A 24,176-nucleotide genomic window follows, 5' to 3' on the forward strand; every position below is an offset into this window, starting at 1 on the left:
CAGCGTCCCCATTACTGCGGCAGCCGCACCGATCCGTCTGTCGATCTCCCGCTCCATTTTTCCCTCACTCGTGAACAAGACCCCGAGATACTTAAACTCCTCCACTTGAGGAAACGCACTTGAGGGTATAGAACTGGTCCAGTGTTCCACAGCCGGGACGAAAACCACACTGCTCCTCCTGAAGCCAAGGTTCGACTATCGGCCGGACTCTCCTCTCCAATACCCTGGTGTAGGCCTTACCAGGGAGGCTGAGGAGTGTGATCCCCCTGTAGTTGGAACACACCCTCCGGTCCCCTTTATTATGAAGGGGGACCACCACCCCAGTCTGTCAGTCCAGAGGCACTGTCCCCGACCGCCACGCAATGTTGAAGAGGCGTGTCAACCATGACAGCCCCACAACATCCAGAGATTTGAGGTACTCAGGGGAGATCTCATCCACCCCTGAAGCCTTGCCACCACGGAGCTTTTTAACCACCTCGGTGACTTCAGCCTGGGTGATGAAAGAGTCCAACCCCGAGTCCCCAGCCTCTGTTTCCACCAGGGAATACCTGATGGCAGGATTGAGACTCCTGTTGGCGAAGCACTGCTTCCCCTTCTGAGATGGCGGACGGTTTGCCAGAATCGCTTCGAGGCCAACCGGTAGTCCTTCTCCATGGCCTCACCGAACTCCTCCCAGGCCCAAGTTTTTGCTTCTGCCACAGCCGGGGCTGCGGCACGCTTGGCCTCACGGTACCCGTCAGCCGCCTCAGGAGTCCCACAAGCCAACCACAGCCTATAGGACTCCTTCTTCAGCTTGACAGCCTCCCTTACTGGTGTTGTCCACCACCAGGTTTGGGGATTGCACAGGCACCGCAGACCTTATGGCCGCAGCTACGGGCAGCAGCATCGACAATAGATGCGGAGAACATGTTCCACTCGGACTCTATGTCTCCAACATCCCCCGGGATCTGGTCAAAGCTCTCCCGGAGGTGGGAGTTGAATACATCCCTGGCTGAGGGCTCCGCCAGGCATTCCCAGCAGACCCTCACTATGCGCTTGGTCCTGCCAAGTCTGTCCGGCTTTCTCCTCCCCCAGCGGATCCAACTCACCACCAGGTGGTGATCAGTGGACAGCTCAGCCCCTCTCTTCACCCGAGTGTCCAAAACATGCGGCCGAAGGTCTGATGAGACGACAACAAAGTCGATCATTGACCTCCTGCCTAGGGTGTCCTGGTGCCAAGTGCAATGATGGAGACCCTTATGTTTGAACGTAGTGTTCATTATGGACAATCTGTGACTAGCACAGAAGTCCAGTAACAAAACACCACTCGGATTCAGATCAGGGAGGCCATTCCTCCCGATCACGCCTCTCAAGGTGTCACATGGGCGTTGAAGTCCACCAGCAGAATATTGGAGTCTCCGGAAAGGGTGTCGCATCCCTGAGCCTTCTCTGGGGTAAACCCCAACACGAGATGGCTGAGCTGGGGGGCAACAAGCAAACCCACCCCAGCCCACCACCTCTCCCTGTGGGCCACTCCAGAGTAGAAGAGAGTCCAGCCCCTCTCAAGTAGATGGGTTCCAGAGCCCACGCTGTGCGTGGAGGCGAGCCCGACTATTTCTAGTCGATATCTCTCGACCTCCCGCACAAGCTCAGGCTCCTTCCCCCCCAGCGAGGTGACGTTCTACGTCCCTAGAGCCAGCCAAAGCATCCGGGGATCAAGCCGCCGAGGTCTCCACCTTCGTCCGCTGCCCAATCCTCTTTGCACTGGTCCCTCACGGTTCCCCCTGCAGGTGGTGGGCCCACTGGGGGATGGCCTCGCGTCTCTCGTTCGGGCTTGGCCCGGCCAGGTCCTGCGAGGAGCAACCCAGCCACCAGGCGCTCTCCAACGAGTCCTGACCCCAGGCCTGGCTCCAGGGTGGGACCCCGGCTCCAGCGTACCGGGCGACGTCACGTGCCTCAATTTAATAGTCGTCATGAGGGGTCGTCATGAGTTTCCAAACTAAATCAGACAGAATCCCTCCTGTCCATTCCCAGGCTACAAAGCTAACAGCATGCTTACAATCTGTGGAGCAAAGAAAACGCAGCAGTCATCAGAACCAGGCAGCACAGTGCTGATCGGCTCCCGCTTCATCTGTGTTGTCACATTCATGTGCAACATCTCCGACAGTTAGGGAGAAATAGACGAGTGTTCTCAGTTAACAGGATGTTCTGTTCATACATCTCCAACTGAACTAGAGCTGGGTCTACAGCTCCGCATGAGAGACACAGGAGAGATCAAGAACTGACATGTTTGAACAGAATTAGCTGCGGAAGCGTCACGTCCACGTTCTGCTTACTGTACATTTGTTTTGTGGTTGTTCTCTTTCTTGGTTGTCAACGGTTACAGTTTCTGCCTCTTATAGCAGAACACGAGCAGCAGGAAAGATCTGGAAGATCTTTAAAAGCCAGATCTGGACCACACTGGTTCTGCAGAAACAAAGAATTACACGACACAGTAATCCCCCTTCTGTTCATACTAAGCCTCTTAACTTTCTGCAGCAGCTCTTATCAAGGCTGCTGCTTAAAGAGCTGGGAGTCATTTTAATCAGCCGGCAAGTTTCCAAACTAAATCAGACCACTACTACTAATATTACCATTATACTATACTGTTACTACTGCTACTACTACTAATACTACTATACAACTTCTCCTGCTGAGTTAGGTTTTTACTTCATTCATGGGTTACTCTTCAGGCCGTTCTGCTCCTCTAATGTGAACAGCTCCATAATAAAATGCTTTATGACTAAATATTACTTTTAGTTCAGTCGGTCAATAAATGAAACCATTAGTGGTGGTTTTCCAGGGTACCATGATGGCCGCCACGAAGGATTAATTAAAGAATCCAATTAAATTCATTGAAAACAAAGAAAAATATGTTTAAATTGAACCTGCTGTTGTCTGTTCTTTAATCTCTAATATAAACACATGTTTTATTCATATTTAGCTGGTTTTAATGTCACATAAAGTTTTTCTAGTTCATCACAAACAAACAATCCTGTTGAAGTATTTTCAGTATAATGAGGAGGAGCAAATAATGACTCCTGAAGCAAACATTTAATGCTTTTGCATCCTTCAAAGTTGATCAACATTTGTTTGTTTGTGTTGCTCAGAAATTATTGGATTTATTTACTTTGAACTGAGTTTTGTGTATTTAACATTTCATCATGAAGAACTTTAATATTTTTTTCTGTGAAATGACACCTCCTCACAGTTGATATTTATTCTGCTTACTCGTCCTCGTCGTCTTCCGCTTATCCGGGACCGGGTCGGGGGGGGCAGCAGACTCAGCAGAGACACCCAGACGTCCCTCTCTCCAGACACCTCCTCCAGCTCCTCCGGGTGGAGCCCAAGGCGTTCCCAGGCCAGCCGAGAGACACAGTCCCTCCAGCGTGTCCTGGGCCGTCCCCTGGGCCTCCTCCCCTCCCGCCTGGAACACCTCCCGAGGAAGGCGTCCAGGAGGCATCCGGTATAGATGCCCGAGCCACCTCAACTGGCTCCTCTCGACGTGGAGGAGAAGCGGCTCTACTCCGAGGTTAGGAACGTAGACCGACCGGTAAATCGAGAGCTTCGCTTTTCGACTCAGCTCTCTCTTCACCGCACCGATCCGTCTGTCGATCTCCCGCTCCATTCTTCCCTCACTCGTGAACAAGACCCTGAGATACTTAAACTCCTCCACTTGAGGCAGGAACTCCCCTCCAACCTGAAGAGGACAAGCCACCCTTTTCCAGTCGAGAACCATGGCCTCGGACTCGGAGGAGCTGATCTTCATCCCAGCCGCTTCACACTTGGCTGCGAACCGCCCCAGTGCATGCTGTAGGTCTTGGCTAGATGGGGCCAGCAGGACCACGTCATCGGCAAAAAGAAGAGACGAAATCCACTGGTCCCCAAACCAGACCCCCTCCGGCCCTTGGCTGCATCTAGAAATCCTGTCCATAAAAGTTATGAACAGGACCGGTGACAAAGGGCAGCCCTGCCGGAGTCCAACATGCACCGGGAACAGGTCCGACTTAGTGCCGGCAATGCGGACCAAACTCCTGCTCCGCTCGTACAGGGACCGGATGGCCCCTAATAAAGGGCCCCCGATTCCATACTCCTGGAGCACCCCCCACAGGGCATCACGAGGGACACAGTCGAATGCCTTCTCCAGGTCCACAAAACACATGTGAACCAGTTGGGCAAACTCCCATGAACCCCCCCAGTATCCTGTAGAGGGTATAGAGCTGGTCCCGTGTTCCACGGCCGGGACTAGAACCACACTACTCCTCCTGAAGCCAAGGTTCGACTATCGGCCGGACTCTCCTCTCCAATACCCTGGCGTAGGCCTTACCAGGGAGGCTGAGGAGTGTGATCCCCCTGTAGTTGGAACACACCCTCCGGTCCCCCTTCTTATGAAGGGGGACCACCACCCCAATCTGTCAGTCCAGAGGCACTGTCCCCGACCGCCACGCAATGTTGAAGAGGCGTGTCAACCATGACAGCCCAACAACATCCAGAGACTTGAGGTACTCAGGGGAGATCTCATCCACCCCCGAAGCCTTGCCACCACGGAGCTTTTTAACCACCTCGGTGACTTCAGACTGGGTGATGAAAGAGTCAAACCCCGAATCTCCAGCCTCTGTTTCTGCTTTAACCCCTTAAATAAATGTAGGCAGTAAAATTTCTAAGCAGACAGATCTAAATTAACGTTGGTCATAAATGTTGAGATTCTGATTAATTAACAACTTCTAAATGTTTTCCAATTTGCTTTAAACCAGGAATATTTGTAACTTATAACATTTTATTCCAAGGTTTATTTAGACCCCAATTAAACTCAGTGTCAATTTTTGGACCAATAACCCAAATGACATCAGAACGACATCAGAATACCTTTGTGCTAAAAATGAAAGTGGCTGTATAAGTCCAAACTTTGAACCTTTCTACAGAATATGCAGATGAGCTCCGATTAATGGCCGTGTCACTAATCCCCACAGTTGATCCCCTCCACAGTGGAGCTTCTCATTTGCATATCTCATTCTGCATCTTCTCTGTTCTGATGGAAAGCTGCTAATTGGGGCTGGATTTCGTCCTGCAGCGAATGAACGTGACCTTCTGGTCACACATGGAGCAAGGAGGAATTTTAATCATCTGCTGGTGGCCTGTGAGACTGTAGATACTTGTTCAGTGAGGTGTTTCAGGTTTTCAGGTGGCTGCAGGTAAAAAAAAAAGATCTCAGTGAAATGATGGGGATGTGTTATCCTAACCTTTAACCCCTGACAGGTCAATCTTAATTTCAATAACCTGTTTAGAGTCAAATTAAACTGGTTTAGTTACCAATTTGGGCTGATTTTTAAATAAAATTCACTGATTTGTCTGAAAAACAGATTTGTTAAAGTGTAGAAAAATTTGTTTGATCTTTTCAGAGATTTTTCTGCTGCCAGAAAATTCATTCTCATAAGAAACTACTAGGCGCCATGTGGATCAGCGGTAGAGCAGATGCACCATATATGGAGGCTAGGTCCTGGGTTCGAATCCTGACCCCGGGGTCATTTGCTGCATGTCTTCCTCTTCTCTCTTTGCTCTTCCCCACATTTTTAATAGAGGATTAAATGCATACAGGAAGCAACCAGACATCATTTCCTTCATGTGTCCCAGATGTTTCAACCTAGCAGGACCAAGAGCAGAACCCTGTGGAGCTCCATGTTCAACAAGAATCAAACTTTATAGCTTTAAGACAATATTCTGGTGATTTGGCTGCTGTAAGAGGATGATGGGACTTAAAGAGCAAACAGTTCAAGCTGATAGAAAAGACACGCGGGGAAAAAATTTTATGTAAATTAGATTTTTTTAAAGTACTTTTTCCCCTATCTGGTAAAAAAAAAATTTTATTTCCTGAAGACGTAAATATATTTGAAGCAGAGAGTTCAGAGCTGATAAAGGAAATAATTTAAAAATTAATTTTCATTTGAATTAATTAATTGATTATGTAAATAATTATCCTCGGACTTTGTTCCCTGCAGGTGAAAACATTTTATTTCAGTCAAATCAAATCATGTAAATAAAATGAAAGCTGAGGTTGTGTCTCCACACAACCTTTAACCCACATAGATGATGCAGGGCAGAGAGCAGAAGATAAACATGAAGCTCTGATACCATAAGATGCAGGTCGAGGTCAGCAGATGAAAACATGATGAAGGCTACTGATGATGTGGGTCTGGTTAACGGACTCACCTGTTTCACATCGTAGGCAAACAGCACATATTTCAGATCAGGAGACACAGAATACTTCGCCACGTTGAAATTCACCTGGTGGGAAACAGAACAAACAGAAACCAGTTATTATATGAAGAATTCATATTTTATACTCGGCAATGCAACACAAAGGATTGAAATAAATCAGCTGTTATTTCTCATTCTTCCACACCTGCAGGTTAATGTGGGTGAAACCCTCAAAGCTGACAGCAGGTCTTACAGCCACAACGTGACCTTCTCCACAGTTCACTGAGGAAATAACTCACTGATATCACACCAGGGTCCAGATCTCCAAAGGTCAAATATTTATTGCTAGTGTTTGTCTGAATAGGACACGTCTCCCTCTGTGTCCTTCAGTAAAGAAGAGTTTAAGGTGATGGGACCATGAAGGACAGTATGTCCACTCAGCAGCAGCAGAAGCACCTCTAGAAGGTTTTTAATGAGGTGAAACATAAGTCAGTACATGATAGTAAGAACCTCCTCTGGCCACAGGTCCTCTGGGTCTCCACCAGCTTTGAACATCTACATATTGAAGTTTCTTCTATGTGTCTCTGCTCTGTTCTCTCAAACCCCCAGTCGGTCGTGGCAGATGGCCGCTCACACTGAGCCTGGTTCTGGTTCTGCTGGAGGTTTCTTCCTGTTAAAAGGGAGTTTTTCCTCTCCACTGTCGCTACATGCATGCTCAGTATGAGGGATTGCTGCAAAGTCAACACCAGTGACTGTCCACTGTCTCTACAAGCTCATCCAGGAGGAGTGAATGCTGCAAGTCACTGACTGGATGCAATCTGCTGGGTTTCCTTAGATAGAAAAACTTTTTATCCAGTTTGAATAAATAACTGAATCTGACTGAACTGTTCAATGGTTACAATTAACTGGAATGTATGAACCTGACTGTTGTGAAGAACCTTGAGACAACATGTGTTGTGAATTGGTGCTATATAAATAAACTGAATTGAATTAACAGCTCCAGCTCAGTCAGGTTGGATGGAGAACATCTGTGATCATCAATGTTCAAGTCTTGCTAAAGATTCTCAGTTGGATTTATGTCTGGACTTTGACTAGGCCATTCTACTTTCCTGTCCCCGCTAAAGAAAAGCAACCCTGCAGTGTGATGCTGCCACCACCATCTTTCATCGTTGGGATCAGGGTTCAAGGTGATCTGCAGTGTTAAAGTTCTGCATGGAGGCCAGAAAGTTCAGCGTTGGTCTCTGGTCAGATATTCTTCCACATGTTTGTTGTGTCTCAAACTGCAGACAGAACTTCTTCTGGTTTTCTTTCAACAGCAGTCTTCTTCTTTCTCCACTTCCATGAAGGTCATATTTATAGAGCGCATAAGTAATAGTTGTCCTGTAAAACAGATCCTTCCATCTGAGCTGTGGACCTCTTGGCTGCTTCTCTGATGAATGCTGTCAGTTTAGGTGGACGTCCATGTCTTGGTAGGTCTGCAGGTGGTCCATCCTCTGTCCATGTTCAGATGATGGATTGAACAGAACTCTGGGAGATCTTCAAAGGTTGGGATGTTGTTGTAGAGCCCAATCCTGCTTTAACCTTCTTTTGCATCTACTTCATAATTCTGCACACCTTGTGTTTCCTAATGTAAGCAAATGAAAGTTTTTAACATAAAAAAATGAAAAAAAGGTCAGGGGTATAAAAACTTTGGTGTACCTCAGAATAGTCAGAAGGACCAAATAAATAAATAAATGCTGGAACTGATTTATTTTAAAAACGTGGGCAACCTACCTGACCCTGAGAGGTCAGTACATTTCAATAAAGCCCTGTGCTGACCTCTGCCCTGCCACTAAATGTTGTTCAGACGCCGGCATTTTGTTTTAGAGGAGCAGAACCTCAAAGAACCTGAAGAGTTCCACACTGGACTGGAAAAAAAGTCTACTTCCAGATTAGTCCATTTTCAGACATTTTCCTCCATTCTCTCAGCCGAACTACAGAACAGCCTCCTAAAGAAAGCGAAACTCTCTGGGAATATCAACCAGAACTCACAAAATAATTAGATGTTTAAAGAGTCTGTTTCTCTTTCTGAAGCCTTCACCCTGAGCCTGGTTCTGCCAGCGCAGTCACTGATTTACTGACCCATGAAATCAAATCTGACGCTTCTTTCAGTCCAGATTCTTCAGTATGACACATCCAAGATATTTTGTTTGAACCTCGGTTTCTGTCACCTCCAAGTTTTACTCATAAGTCCCGTTTTTTAAAGATTTAGTGGAAGTTGTATTTTTATTCCAGGACATGAAGAGCCTGATGGAGAATTTCCTCAGGCCCTCAAAGTGCTTTAATCTGATCTGCTGTTAATTGGAAATTTAGAAGGTTGACAACTTTAATTAATGTGTCCTCTCTAACATTAGAGGGCCTCTAGGCACAAATACGATGAACCCAAAACATCAGAGCTGGGTCTGGTACCGCTCCCTTCCAGAGCTGACTGGTTCAAACCGTGTTTACCAACCGAGCGAGATCCTAACAGGTGGAAGTAGATGGTTGAAACACCTGCTGCTCATATAAACATCCTCAAAGCCACTTCCTACCATCAGAAACAAACACAGAGCAGACATTATCTAACTGTGGAGTCAGGAGAACCAGAACCTGAACTCTGTTCCAACCCGTTACAGAATGGCCATTGGTTGGTCATTACATTGCTGTGGAGAAATTCAGACCCACTCTGCTTTGCAGAAGGGTTCTACAGGTTGAACTGCCTGTTTAAGGTCAAATCTCAATCAGATTTAAGTCAAGACTTTGACTAGGCCACTCCAAGACCTTCATTTTGAGCCCTTCAAAGTTGGACCTGCGGGTTTGTTTCATTATAACCAAAGAATGCTTGAGCTTAATTTCACTTGCTGATGACCAGGGCATCTCCTTCTGGATATCCTGTAAGCCACCATGTTGTATTGTAGGTATGAAGCTCTGGTTCTGAAACACTGTTAGTTTTTACAGTAGATGTAACAGGTCACACAACTTCCAGAAAGGTCCACGAAAGGTCTTGGAGATCATCAAGACGTTTTTTGGTAAATGTGAGGTGGGGCTTTGTGTTCTTTTGGGTCAGCAATGGTTCTGGCTTTGGAACTGTCCCATGAAGACCAGTTTTACCCAGACTCTCTCTCTTATTGTTGAATCAGGACCTCTGACCTTAACTGAGACAGTGAGACCATTCATGTTTCCCCCACTGCTCCACTCTACTGTACCTCACTCACCTCAGCACTAAACCTGTTTGTGTCTCTATCGACTCGCTGACAGCTGGAGGTGTGGCCTAAAGCCCCGCCTCCTGTCAGAAGTCCCGCCTTCTGCCAGAAGCCCCGCCTCCAGGCTGAGGTGTCGTGTACTGTGCTTCATAACTGTGAGACCAAATTGTGTGTCCTCATTTTTCTGAGACACCAAGAAGCTGCAGCAGAATACTGCAGCCTCCTGAGATGCACAGAAAAGCCTGGACCTCATCGTGGCACCAAGGGTTAGACGTGCGGGTTGCTTATCTGCAGAGTAGTCAGTTTGGACGGCGGTTGTTGTTTCTCTGCTCACAGACTCATTTGGCTGACCACACCCGTGGCCAATCAGGGAACAGCAGTCTGTTCATGTCACAGTTCGGACCCGCTCAGCCCCAACAGAACCTGCTGCCAAACAGGTACCGAAGAAGCCAATCCTGGGCCAGAAATGCTAGGAACGAAAACGGATGATGAGCTCACGCAGTAATTTTGGTAGGTCAGCTACCCTGGGAAGATTCTCCACTGTCCATGTGTGGTTCTCTGGAGACCCAAAGCCTTAGAAATGACTTGGTATCCCTTTCCAGACTGATAGATATCAGAGACTTTGTTCACATCTGTTCTTGTTTCTTTTAGATCATGACCTGATGTGCTGCTGGTTGATATCTTTTGGCCTACTGTCTAATGCCTAATGTCTTGATTCTACAGGTCAAACAGAAATTATAACTCAGTAAACTGAACTCATCTGCCCAAAAATGTGGTTAATCAGAAGACGAGGGGAAGAGGGGCGGGATCAGGTTAAATAGCTTTTTAATGCGATAAAATAGAAAAAGGTTTTAGGATTAAGGACTCTCTTAAGGCACTGTGTGGATTGATCTTCTTACCCATATTTTCTTATCACAATACTTAAATAGCAAAATAACAAAGAATCTGAATCATGAGTCAGATGTGAAGATTCACAGTTTGCCTGAAAAGGTGTTTAGCATGCTGCACATTGTTTCCAGTTTGTGGTCTGACTGACAGTCATATGGTGACACAGTGGTGCAGTATGTAGACCTGAGAAGGTATATTCACTTACAAACGTTGCATTGGTCAGGATTATTTCAGTCTCGTTTGTGAAGATGTTGAACTTGATGACGTGGCCGTCGCTGTTCCTATAGATGACTTCAGAATCTGGAAAGAAAAACACCTGGATGAGGAAAAGCTGCCAGAAGCATCCAGGAAAAGTCAAACAAAGCTGGTTTTATTTAGCAGAGCAGACATGACACAGCAACACTGACAGCGAACGAGATCGCAGCAGGAGGCTGAGCGACAGTGATCTATGTCGGGAATCCAAAGGGAGATTTATCAATCCGACAGACACAGGGAGAAAGCTGTCGATTTTTCATCCTGCGGATGACACCACATGCAGAGTTCTGAAGGGAAAGCTTAGAGCCGCACAGCCTGTTGGATCGGTTGGACCTGCAGTGGTGCTGGGTTTGGGTCAGAACAACGAGCTGAGAAGTAAATGTTCTCACAAAAATGCCTTTAAATCAACGCAATAACTCATTTACTCCCCATTCATCCATCCATCCTTCTGTCCATCCATCCATCCATCCATCCATCCATCCATCCATCCATCCATCCATCCATCCATCCATCCATCCATCCATCCATCCATTCATCCATCCATCCAGTTGATTAGATTGTTCTAAAAAAGAGCAAAAACAGATCTGGTCCTAAAGCAGAATCCTGAGGGACACCAGAAGTTGCTGATCCTGTCTGACAGTAATTACTGTATCTTGTGTTTCTGAAAAGTGAGAAAGGAACAGTTCTAGGAGCGATCCCCTTCAGATCATGAATCACGTTTATTTGGGTGGTCTAACCAACTCTGCCAAACGACGAGGCCCAACAAAACCAGAACAGTAAGCCCTACAGACTCAACTATAAGGAAGAAACCCAAAGTGGTCCCAGGCTAAAACTGAACAAATCTGATTCTCAGGCTCAACATTTTCTAAATGTTTGAATTAAAATGTAGTTAGGACATGGGTCTGTAGTTTTCAGGCTACAGCCATTTTCAAGATACTGAAACACAGAGACCAATTAACCAAGCACAGAAGTTGTGATCATGTCCAGAGGGCATATCATTATTATTATTATCATTTATAGGCAAAAGTCCCATTAAAAGGAAGCCCAGGTAGATAATCACTCCACCTGGTGCAGATATCACTGGTTGCCAGATTTCTTTGTCAGATCCTCAGCTTATAATTTCATGTTTTTTCATGGTTGGACTTTGTTTCTTCCCTTTTTGGTTGATCTTCAGTGGATTTCTACTTTTTCTTTCTATAATAAACTTGAAAAAAAACTATAATTTTCTGCTTTTCGTTTCGCTAACCACTCATCGAAACCCGTTCGGCCGGTTCCAGTAAAGGCTCCTTTGGTCTTCTCCGGTATGATTTCATGCCAGCATCAGGTAAAATGGATCCTTTATCCAAAACCTTGGTTTCAGGCTCAATCAGTTTATATTTGTACCTTTTATGTGCCATGTGTTTCCTTCCAAAGCAGCGGGCAAAAAAAGATGCAGACTTGGCCAAAGCCGATCAACTAAAGCTTCTGGGAAAAAGCTTCAAGAGTTCTGGACTACAAAGCACACAATGCTCAGCGGGGTGGAACAGACAGAACTTTGTAGAACTTTACAAACTATGTGAGGTAACTAATGCAGCAGCAGCAGTAGCAGGTCGGAGCTGCAGGCCATGCGTTGAGGCCTCCAAGGTGTCTTTGTCCACGTTGTTCAGTCAGATCAGTTCAGATAATACATTAAAAATGGGAGCAGGTCTATTGGTGCTTCCTGATAGATATAATCGAGTCAACAAATAAAATTCCAACATGCTTAAACCACACATGACCACAAAGACCTTGGTCCAGAACGTTTTCTATCCAAGCTGCTACCTGGATCTGCTCTGAAGACAACACCTCGAGAAGTGTAAATCAGAACCAAGGTAAGACCAGCTGTGGAGAAGGAAAACTCTTCATTTAGGAACCAGAAGCACTCCTCAGATTGATCTCAAACAGAACATACTGGGATTCACCAGGAGGAGCTGTTGGTAGGTCTTGGTTTCCCTGAACTGGTTCTAACTTGGTTCATATACCTGGTGAGGTGCAGAGCGATGCAAAATAATACATTTCATTTACAGATTCATAAGACATTTGAGACATCCAAATGAAGCCATTTTGTTTTGATCCAACCACAAACCTGATCGGGTTTGATTTGACCGACCAGAACACTAAGTACTGCAGAACTGGAGCACAGCAGATGATTCATGGTTTCAAGATCTTTAGCAAATAAAACGTCAGCCCCATTTACTCTGATACCCTGAAATAAAATCGATCCGACCATCAGTCTTCAAAAGTCATAAACAACCTCCTACTAACTAGGTGAACCAGCATTTAGCCTCAGCCCAAAGTCTTCACACCCCTGGCACCTTTAGGTTCAAATTAATTTAATTTGACCAACATGGTTCTTCTGACTCGAAGTAATATCAACGTTCTGGAGGGGCCCAGTCCAGACCTGAATCTGATCAGAGTATCTTTTGAGGAAGCTAAAGATTAGGGTGACGGTATGGAGGCCTTCCAACCTGGAGCTCATCACTGAAGATGAATCATCTAAACACAGAACAACAAAGGCAACAAAGATTTTTCATTGATGACTGAGGAGATGATAAATAATGTTCAACAATCACTTTTAGCTAAAACAGAAATAAAACACATTTTTCTCAAAACTCCTTTTTGCTCCATTGCTTCATTACCTGCTGAGTGAAGACTGTCTCATTTAGTTTCGGTACCTGCCAGGGTTGTGAATAACTCTGGGCTATTATTGCAGATGTTCTTTTTCTGGCCTCAGAGGTTCCTCAGAGAACATTAGAGAACATCCAGCATTATGAAGACCACAGAACACAGAAGACAGGCCAGGGAAAAGGTTCTGGTTCAGTTTAAAGCAGGGTTAGGTTCTACAACAACATCCCAAGCTATGAACATCTCACAGAGCTCTGTTCAATCCATCATCTGAACATGATGAGAGGATGGACCACCTGCAGACCTACCAGGACATGGACGTCCACTGCTCAGGTGGATAACTATTAGCGGTATTTTCAATAACGCTCATTAAAACGTTGAACTCAGGCATGGTTCTGGTGTTAAATGCTTGGTTTGCTTTCTTCTTGCTTTTCTGGGTATGGACTGTGATCTTCAGTATGAGCAGAGAGGACCTCTTGATATTTTGGCTTGTGATGTTTAACATTAGCTCTTCTGATCTCTGAGAAATCTGGATTCACTTTAAGAAGAAATCTGGATTGGATTTAGATGTCTGGATGGATGGGATCATTTAGGAACGGTCCAGTAAAGTCCTGCATCAGTGGGAGGAAGCAGATCTTGTTTGAACAGAGGAATGTAAACAGTTTGTGTTGGAGCTCATCCAGGAAAAAATTCAGATTGTGGAAGAAAGCTCCTTGCTCTGATACATGTACGTTTTTAGGTCCAACGTGTAAAGCTCCAGGTTTTGGTTTCTGATGCTGCCTACAGATTATTCATGCAGAGTTGACGTTGCTGCATGAGCTGCAATTACCTTCATTAGGCGATTTACGAGAAAGGGGCTGAATGAAAACAATAAATCCCAACATTTGAAGCCAAAACAGAATAGACCAAGTCATTTTAAACGTTATCAACACAATTTGTCTTTTAATGTCCTGCAGAGCTAAAACTTGGCTCCTCCCGGTGGGAGAGAAATTAATATTTAGAGCTGATAAAAAAAACTGGCTGCAGTGATCTTTAAAACATTACTTTGGCTCTCTGCACTTGTCTCTTTAAATAATGGACCGTTCAGAGCTAAAAAAGAACAGACTCTAATGTATAAGTAATGCTCCACGTCTGTAGCTCAATGAATAATGAAACGGCGCAACTTTTCTCTTTCTGCCAGCTTAAAAAATGGCCGCTGTGCACTCCAAACGCTGCCTGCAGCTTTTCAGCACGAGTCATTTTGGGTTGCAGACGGACGGTTAGTATGAATTCTTCTAAAGTAAAGGTCATGGCGATTCGGTTTAAAAAGATTGGATCTAGATCCATCTTTCCATTTACCTGCTAACATTTTCCTGTAGCTGAAGCAGTTGCACTATTTTTATTGAAGGCATTTATCAGTCTCACCAGCTGAAAACAAACCTTCCTGCTTTTATATCAGCGCTTTTCATTTATTTCAGTAGAGCTGGAAGCCACTGTGCCTCTACAGCAATGTGCTTTGCTTTGACTGCAGATATTACAGTGAAATTAAAACGACAATTAATGGGCTTCATGTGTTTTACAGCTTAGAAATGTTTTGAAGACTCCTGTCAAGAGTATTTCTGTGGCAATCAGTGTCTCACACCAATTACAGCATGGCTGCAGAGCTCCAAGAGTCCCACAGTGACAGCCTCCTTCCGGCAACAAGCTAAACACTGTGGACCACACTCAAGCAGAAGACCGAGGCATTATAATTACCACATTAAGATCCTCTTTATCCTTCCTTCCAGTTTATTATATCTAGTTTATGATATTTTGTTTCCAGTCTTTCCTTGTATCGTTTCTAAACTGACTGGAGGTAAGGTCATCAGAAACTCACCGCAGCCTTCAGTCCCTGTGAAGAACTTTAAAAAAGTTCTGGCCAACATCTCACATTTATATTGTCCGCAACATCCTAGTCCATTTTATTATAAATAGGGTTCATTATTGTCAAGGTGTGCATCAGAATTCGTTCAGCCTAAACTCATTCAGATCAGAGTCTGATCCCCATTTGCCCCTGTAGACCGCACCAGGGTGAGAAGCCCGTACAGCGTCCAGACCCTGAAACTGTGAGGGGTTAGTTGTGTTTGTAGAGTCGAATGAGCTGAAAGAGGTACGACTGGCAATTAAATGATGGAAAAAATGAATTTTCAGGGTTTTTATTTCCCACTGTGGCCTGCTGCTCTGTACATGCTGAGGATGGAGTGCTGTATTCATGGGAAGATTTTCAGCCAGGAAACATTTGGTTTATCTGGGAATGAACCCATGTTTCTGCAGGTCTGGTCAGTCCATCCTAACAGACCGAACGGGTTAACACTACCATGTTAAAACAATGTAAAGCACTGGTTTAGACGCCGACTGTCAGCTGTTCCACTTTTTATATTTATTTCACACTCATGTGTTTTAGTATTTTTATGTTTATGCTTTTGTCTTTTATCCAAAGCGACGTAAAGATGAGGATGAAACAGGAAGACTTTTTGATTCGTTCACTTAATCTAAATCGCCCCACTGAGAAACACAGACTGACAGGCGGCACTGGACCAACCTTCACAGAACCACTGGGATGAACTGGGATGTTCTGTCTTAAAAATGAAACTGGTCTATGAGGGGTGCGGGGCAGCGGGCAAGATGGAGGCGTGGAGGGGGCTGCAGCGTGTGGGGTGGGGGGGTTGAGTCCTCTTCTTGGATGTGGGGTCACCGGCATTTGGATTGTCTGAGCGGCAATGGTAGAGCTGAGCTGGATCATTTTTCTTTTTATTATTTATCGTTACAGTGGCGGTGATGTGGTGTGTTTGTGTGGTTGCGGGGGACGTGGTGGGGGATGCCGGCCCCGGGTGCTTGACGCTGGCTGGGGACCTCTAGCTGGGTGAGTTTGTCCCATCTTGGTCTGGGGTCAGGGGTTCCGTTGTGGGCGCGGTGCTCGGTGGTGTCTACCATGTTGCGCCTGTTGGCGAAGGCGGGGCCCTTGCCTCTTGGGCTGCTCCCTCTCCTGGATCAGTTTAGGCCCCCCATCAAATGTAGGGCCTATTCCTCCCTGCCACACTACCTGCTGGTGGTTGGTGTCTCTGCCCCTGGTGTACTTGTAGTTCTCGGTGTCTGAGGCTGGGTGCTTAGGTGTGTGCCAGCTCACTCTCAGTGGCTGCGTGCCGGGACCTGGGCACCTGGGCTCTGTCGGGCCTCTGCTTGGGGAGTTATATGTCCCGGTGTCTTGGGTCTCTGGGTCCATGGCTGGATCTGCTCTGGCGTAAACGGCTGCCAACAGGGCCTGTGGGCTCGTCGCTGCAGCTCCCTGGGGCTTCTGCACTGTGGCTGCTGGGTGGTTCCCATGGGACTCTCCCCTGCTCTTCTCTGTGGGGGTTGCGGTAGTCCCAGCGCTGGTTCTCCTGGGGTACTTGTGCTCAGGATGGCCTTTGGATGTCTGTGGCTCAGATCTCCTCCGTATCTGTCCCAGGTCCAGGGGGGCAGGTCTGTGGCTCCTCACACTCACTGTTGCATATTTTTATGGAGAAACCTTGTATATACAATCGCGCTCACACTCAGACCCACAGGTGTTTAGATTCAGGTGTTAATAGATACACAGATTTTCTATACTGAGCCACATTTACCCAAATACATCTTGCTTTCATGAGTTTCTGCAGGTGTAGAAGCAGGGAGGGTGTTATATAGTATTCTCTTCATCCTTCTTTCTCTCTTCCATTCTTTTCTCCTTTTCTCCCCTTTTCCTTTTTGCCCCAGCTCTCTCTCTTTCATGCCTCTTATTTTTTTTCTTTTGGTTTCTGTCTCTGTGTCTGTAACAACTGAAATAATCCCAAAGCAGTTTCTAATGAAGTTTCTTTTATAAATATCAGGCAGAGCTTCAAAGCGTTAGCCATAATGCTCCACTTGTGAAAGTAAATCTGTTGGTCTTCTTCTTGGCACTAAGACAATAATTCTGAGCTACTCTGTTGGACAGGACACGGTAAAAAAAAAAAACATAAAACTAGACTTTAACTGAACCTGTGATCACTTCCTGTTTGTATTTCAACTGAACTGAGATGGATTTAAAACCTGGTCTCTTGCAGGTTGCACAACATGATGACATTTAACAGGAACCATTCTCTGAACACCAGTATAACTGTCCACAGAGAAGCCAGTTTAGCTGTGGGCGGAGACGGTTCCCACATGAATAAGACAAATGTCTCCTGGGGACAGATTTTATGGTCAGACGAGACAAAGATATGGACAAGAAGGATGTTTCAAGGAGTCAAGGTGGAGCATTCAGTCCTAGCAAAACTGTACCGACTGTCAAGCATGGTAGAGGTGGCATCATGCTGGGGGGCTGTTTGGCTGCCAGTGGTGCTAGTGTTCTGCAGAAAGGGCATGAAAAAATTAAGAAACTTCACCTCAAAGCAACAGCTAGGTGGTTGAAAATTGGATCCCAAACACAGATCCAACCCGGTTTAAATGGAAGGAGCAGCTTCAGAAACAACCTGAACCATGCTGAAACTTCATGGCCTTTAATTAAAGTCGATTATGATCCAGGAAAGTTTAAGTTCAAGTGAACCCGACCAGAGGCCTCATGTACTAAAAAGCTTTCATACTAAAGGTTTGCGGTAGCGAAATTCCGAAACTTGCGCCGCACAAACAAAATTGAGATGTAGAAACCGTGCATAGACCTGTCATCGCAGTCCATAAATACATATACAAATTACTATAAATACCTGGAAGGCACCCACCACGTGTCCAAACAACCATGGCAACGGTGCTGTGGCAGTCACAGAGAAACTTTGATCAAGAACTTCTTCAGTAAATCAGTGACTCAAATTGGACTGAAAATAAAACGTTTGTCGGGTTGAACCTGTTTAGTTCTACAATGTCTGCATCAGATCCAAACGGCGCCATCTAGCTGCTGCATTGAGCTCAATCATAGCTCAATGCTGATCATCATAATGAGGTGAACACATCTATATTTCTATGAGGAAGACTGTCACCACACACACTATGTGAAGAATAAACCACTAAAACCATTCAGGACGCCACACCAATAATGACCTGGAAACCTCCATCACACAGGAGCCTGATGGAGGTTTGGTCCCGACACAACTGTTAGAATTACAATAATTATAATTCTTATTATTGTATAAAGAAATCACCAGTCCAAAGTCCAAAGACATGCCTGTTAGGTTAATTGGTCTCTAAATTGCCCTTAGGTGTATGAATGAATGTGTGTGTGGTTGTTTGTGTGTTGCCCTGCGATGGACTGGCGACCTGTCCAGGGTGTACCCTGCCTCTCGCCCATAGACTGCTGGAGATAGGCACCAGCTCCCCCGCGACCCACTATGGAATAAGCGGTAGAAAATGACTGACTGATTATTGTATAAAGAAATCATGAGCGGAAGAGGCCATCGTTGTATTAGTGAGACACATCTGCGCATCACTAACAGGTTGAACATATATTGAATGAAGATGCTTTCTATTCACTAAAGCATATTGATTTCCAGATGGGGCCCTTATAGAAGTATGGGTCCCGTCCATAGGTCTGATTACTTTTTTAAATCGACTCCTCGCTGCAAATGAGAGCCACTGTTTAGGCAAACGTTCTATATCTGAGCAACATCTGGATGAAGCCGACCCATATGGCCGACACGGCCCAGTTAAGGGATGACTGTTAAATACCCGACCTGTCAGTCAGCTCCGTCTGAGAAGCTCCGGTTGAAAGGACCACCTTGTCCACCTTAGGAACCATCAAACCTGACTTGTTTGGAATTAATCTGCTGATCAGACACTGTTTTCTTCTCAGTGAGAATGAAAGTGTCCCTCAGATGATTCTCATGCATTTTATGCTCTTCAGCACTCAGACCAATGAGCGTTTCCATCTAGAAGTGACAGAAACAGAGGAAGTTTCACAGTCTTTACAGCTTAAACCATAAAATCTTCAATTCATGGAAAAACATCAGGTTTGCTGCTCCATTAATTAAATAAAGTGGATGGAGTCATATTTCAGTGGATTTAGAGGAGTTTTAGTTTGTAGTTTTTGTCGATTAAAAATGCTTGCATGGATCACCGCACACTTTCACGCAGCATTCATTTTTGTACATGCTGAGTTGTGCGTTCATGCCAAGGTTTTTGTGCATGTTGGGATTATGATTATTGATTGAAATAATCTTGATCAATAATTATAATTACAAATCATAATCTGACAAAATCAATTTCTTAACCATAAATCCTCATTTACGAATCGAGACCAGAGAGGTTTCTGGTGTTGTAATTGTGGCTCAACGCCACTGACAATTACAACCGTTAAATACTCCGTAATAATTAATAACTATTGCCGGAGATGTCACTGTTTAATCGACCGTTTCTACCGAAACGTGTGGAACTTGAACCTTATTTTGACTGACACATCACTTTTTGCACACAATGAAACACCAAACGCTCTCTCTTTATCTATGTGAATATTTATTAATTTTCACCTACTCAACATGCAAAATTCTACATACACAGGGGTAAACACATCTAAATAAGCAAAATCAACAAACGGTAGTGGGTATGTATGGAGTCAACCAGCAGTTTATGGCACAACAGAGGAAAGGAGAAGATATGAAAAGGGGGGTGTGGTGATGACTGGTGGGGGGTTGGAGCGCAGCTTAGAGTCTTTTTTTATGATCTTCTCATCATAAAACTTCCCCCTTTACTCCTGAACACAAAGGATTGATAACTTTTGGCGGCAAGCTAGCACAGTGAGATTGAAGACAAAAGTAAAATGGAGAATTTTACCATGAGGTCGTTTTAACAGTCCAGTCTTGCAACGCACCTGCGTTCAGATAGTAAACACAGACAGCTCTGGGGAACACGGCGGATCCCGATATTACATAACACATCAAAGTTTCAAACAAGCAAGGTTACATGCACATATTATTCAGAACACATGAGATCCTAACCAGCGATTCTGATCGCTTCTACAACCTCTGACCCTGCCCAGGCCTTCTAATAAAGAAATAAAAAAAATGGGTTTTACTTGTGTCGTCTTCTTCCGAGTGAGGGAATTCGAGCGAGGAAAAGTGGGATTAAGTTAATGTGCGTCCACAATTAACTTCAGGGGAACAGTCAGTCTTTGTCCTTTGGTCTTCTTGACAAAAAGGAAAAATATGATCTGACCATCAAAGTCGACTTGAAAATGAAACACGGTAGCGGTTCGTCTCTCCGAAACTCCGTGTCTCCAGTTACGTGTTAACTCACGTCTTCGATCGGCAAAAGTGAAATCTCTGGCCTTCTTAGTCCAAAGACTTCAGTTATGAATAGTTCGTTGTCCAACGAGAGAGAATGAATGAAACTCTGGACAGAGTTCTTCTCTTAAAGTGACGCGCTTCAATCACCAGATCGATTTCTAGCAGAAGGCAAGTTTTCAAACATGGGCGCCTCCTATATAGCATCCTGTGACGTCAGATTGGGGACGCCCAGTCATATCAGTCGCAATGCTCAAGGGGATATGTAGGAGCGGGCTGTCCTGGGTACAAAATGGCCGATGCCATTGGAGGGGCACAGTGACGTCCAACAACATGCAGATAATCCAATACTCAGCAAACAAGTGGTCCAACACAGGCTTCGTACAAGTTCTGCCAGGCACGGTGGTCTGATATCATCCAGAATGATGCTAGAAGTTTGTTGATGGAGACAGAAAGGGTGTGGTCGGGGTGCAGCTTTCTAGAAAACATTTGACCAAATATTAATGGTGCTCTATGTATATATTTGAGCTTGTATGCAATATGTTGACCCTGTTTAGGGTCCTTGTGTGACGGTTCAAAGAAATGATTACATCTTCTAAATGAATGACAGTCATGCTCCTGATGAAGAGGAGGATGTTTCAGTCTGCAGCAGTCTTTGCTAACACCTTGTTGTTACGATGAGGTTTATTCTGGATGACCTTCATCCATTTCTCAGATTGCTTTCTTCCTCCATCATCTGAGTCCAGGCCACACCACATTGTAATGATTCCTGAGGTTTGTAGTATCGCACATGCAATCATGTCTTATTTTAGCAAACCTTACTGCAGGCATATCAGCTGCAGCCTCCAAGATGCAGCCAGGAGGTTGGAAACAACGTGAAGCAAAATGGAAGAAAACTGCAGATCGGGATTCGAGGCTTACAGGGTGACAAGTCAGGGAGTCTGGCCACAAAGCAATATGCAAAGCAAAGAGTGAATTATTTATCCAAGGCTGTGTAATGCCTGAATGCTGCCTCTACTCTCCCTAAAGGGTACCAGTGAATGTCACAGCTGGTCAAGCTCAAAGCCAGCTTGTTGAAGATGGAACGGTGATATTTACTTCTGCAGATGCTGACAGTAAATAAAGCAGCAGCTGCTGCAGGGCAGGATCTCTGCTACTGTGAGGGACGGAGTCTGATGGAAAACAACATCTGTGCTTCACTGGTCGACAGCTTTCAGTCAGCAACAACAACACAAAGCTCTTTGTGCTTCTTCAGAATTAAACTTTAAAAGCTTTTATTTCTTGTATGAAAGGCAACAAAAACATGCAGTTAAATGCAACACGTGACAGAAATATCTGAAATTAAATCTGCTGATAAATGCAGGAACATGTTCCCCTGGTGGAGTTCTGCTTGATAAGATGAAGCTTTGTGGACAAACGAGGCTGTGACCTAATATAAAATTAATGACACACCAGCTTATTTAGAGTTGCTTGGCAACAGTGTTATAAATCTAGACAACACTAAGTGCTACAGATGTTAATGAGCTCAGACGAGTTGTAGTCTGAGGAGGATGTAAGCGCAGCTCTAAGACTAAAGCTCTGACCCTGTCCTCAAGCGATATGTTTCTCAGTTTTCAGAGTTTTTATCTGATTACTATACAGAAAAATGACCAACACTTACATGTTTTTGAGGATTTAAAAGCTAGAATTTTAAATCCTCAGGTTGAATCTGTTTTAGAAGAAATGTTTGCACCCAGACCCACCAGCCTGTGTGTATTTAATGTTGCAGACACACATTTGACCCCAAGCAAGGATTTAACAGTCAGTATCTTTCAAGTTAGTGTGAAGCCACGTTGACCTGGTTCAGTTCAGAGCATTCAGGTGAAGGGGTTAGGGTTAGGGTTCCTTTGTTTCACCCACAGCTAAGAGACAATAGAGGTGTGTGGTGCAGAAGGAGCTGCTGATGTTTCATCAGTATTACACAGTTTACATCAGTGTTGTCGTTGTGACCCATTTAATCCACTCGATACGTATATTTCACTGCTAGGCTAACGTTAGTATGTGTACTCTCTTTTTTGATGTGACTTCAGCTTTTGACTCATTTTAATTTGGTTTCAGTTAAGCGGTTGCTACCATGTCATCTGTCTTTGAACATCATAACATTTAAAGACAAGTGTTTCAGCTGCTCTCTGTGAGCAGACCACATGACACAGACTGACAGGGAGCTGAAGCAGCCAAAACAGTTCATCTTTCACAGAGAATGTCTCTGGTCTCTTTGACAAAACTGTTTTGTCACAAATCTGTAAGGAGAAGCCAGTCCCCTATCTGCCACGGATCATAAATCCCAAAACAAGCCAGCGACATCCTGCATGCACATGAGTCAGACCAGCATCATGAAACCAAAGAAGACGTTTACTGGAAGTGAGTGTGGGTGATGCAGACATGAAGGGTTAAAACCATTGACCGGTGTGTGAAGTCTGTTTGGATTTGTCCTATTTTAAAGCGTCACCACTACTAAAGGATCTACCATTGGCTAAAGTCTAAGACCTGTCTCCTAAATGTTCTTTAGGGTGATTTGATGTGCATCGAGTGTCCAGAGCAGGTATCTGTACATCATCACCATTTAGCCTCCACTACTGAGTTACCCGAGCACCTCTCAGCCGATGCCGGACTTTGACTACCTGGCCGGGCGAATCAAGATGGCAACAGCAGCGGGTTGACCTCAACCCCCTCACTGCTCCAGTTCTTTCATTAAACACAGAAACGGCATTGAGGTATTTTCTGAAACAAGTTATTATAAAAGTAAAAGACGCTTAAATGGTTGAGGAAAACTCAGATGTGTTTGACAGAATAATGATGATGGCCTAGAATGCAGTTCTGTCAGCCTTGCATCCAGAAACAGGCTCAGTGGAGATGCTGCTGACAAAGTCACAGACATCTGGAGACCAACAGCACGAACCGGGGGCTAAGTTTAGTCATGGCCTCCGACAGCGACGGGTTAAAATGCCTTCATCAGGAATCTGAGGCGTCCCAACCCAGAACAAATAGTCCAATTTGGACAGACTTTGGTCCTCATGTGAACCACTGATGAAGGAGCGAGCACATCTACAAGGAACAAGCAATAACGTTATCAGGCAGCTACCGAAGCATCCGACAGTCGGTCGGAACCGATGTAAACCCATGCAAACCCAAAACGTGATGCCTATCAAGTATCAAGTATCTGTGCTCACTGCTTTCACTGACTGTCAGATGCTGCGGTCACTGCCTGATGGAGTCAGTGATAATCTGAAATCAGCTGTACGGATCCACAGTTGATCCATCAATGTTTCCAAAGACCAGTTAATTTGTTTTATTTGTTTTTAGTGATGGCAGGACTTCTCTCCCTGATACATGTTGCTTCTTCTTCAGGAAGATTGAAGCAAAGCAATTTTCAGCAGCTTTAACATCTACATCAGTGGCAATCTCTGAAAGTGACTGAGCACAAACCGCAGCCAGTCCTCTGATGCCAGCAGCGTGCTGTGATTGATATAACAAGAGCAGACATGCTGCCTAAATAAGAACCTCCCCTGTGATCCATGGGGCTTCTGAATGACTTCTCTCCTGCGGACGAATAAACGAGCAACACCTCTGATTAGATTAAGACCCAAATTAACTTGAAGCCTTCAAAACAATGTCACCATTTTAAGCTCCATCAATGGAGAGATTTAATTAATTACTGAGCTTTACTTAACGCGCCAGTCTGAATCATGGCCGGAAC

The 24,176-nt window shown here is 45.0% G+C and overlaps 1 protein-coding gene across 2 annotated transcripts in view; it reads right to left on the reverse strand.

The window, feature by feature from the left end:
- Window positions 1–24,176, reverse strand: part of LOC124871432 (inactive dipeptidyl peptidase 10-like) — a 239,827-nt gene that overhangs the window by 49,729 nt on the left and 165,922 nt on the right. For both annotated transcript variants that reach the window (XM_047370704.1, XM_047370705.1), the window contains exons 4-5: window positions 10,528–10,622; window positions 6,226–6,300 (exon numbers count right to left, since the gene is read on the reverse strand). In XM_047370704.1, coding sequence (XP_047226660.1) covers window positions 6,226–6,300; window positions 10,528–10,622 — 170 coding nt within the window. The remainder of the gene's footprint in view (window positions 1–6,225; window positions 6,301–10,527; window positions 10,623–24,176) is intronic.

The sequence above is a fragment of the Girardinichthys multiradiatus genome, chromosome 7 (genome assembly GCF_021462225.1).
Source record: "Girardinichthys multiradiatus isolate DD_20200921_A chromosome 7, DD_fGirMul_XY1, whole genome shotgun sequence".
Classification (NCBI taxonomy): Eukaryota; Metazoa; Chordata; class Actinopteri; order Cyprinodontiformes; family Goodeidae; genus Girardinichthys; species Girardinichthys multiradiatus.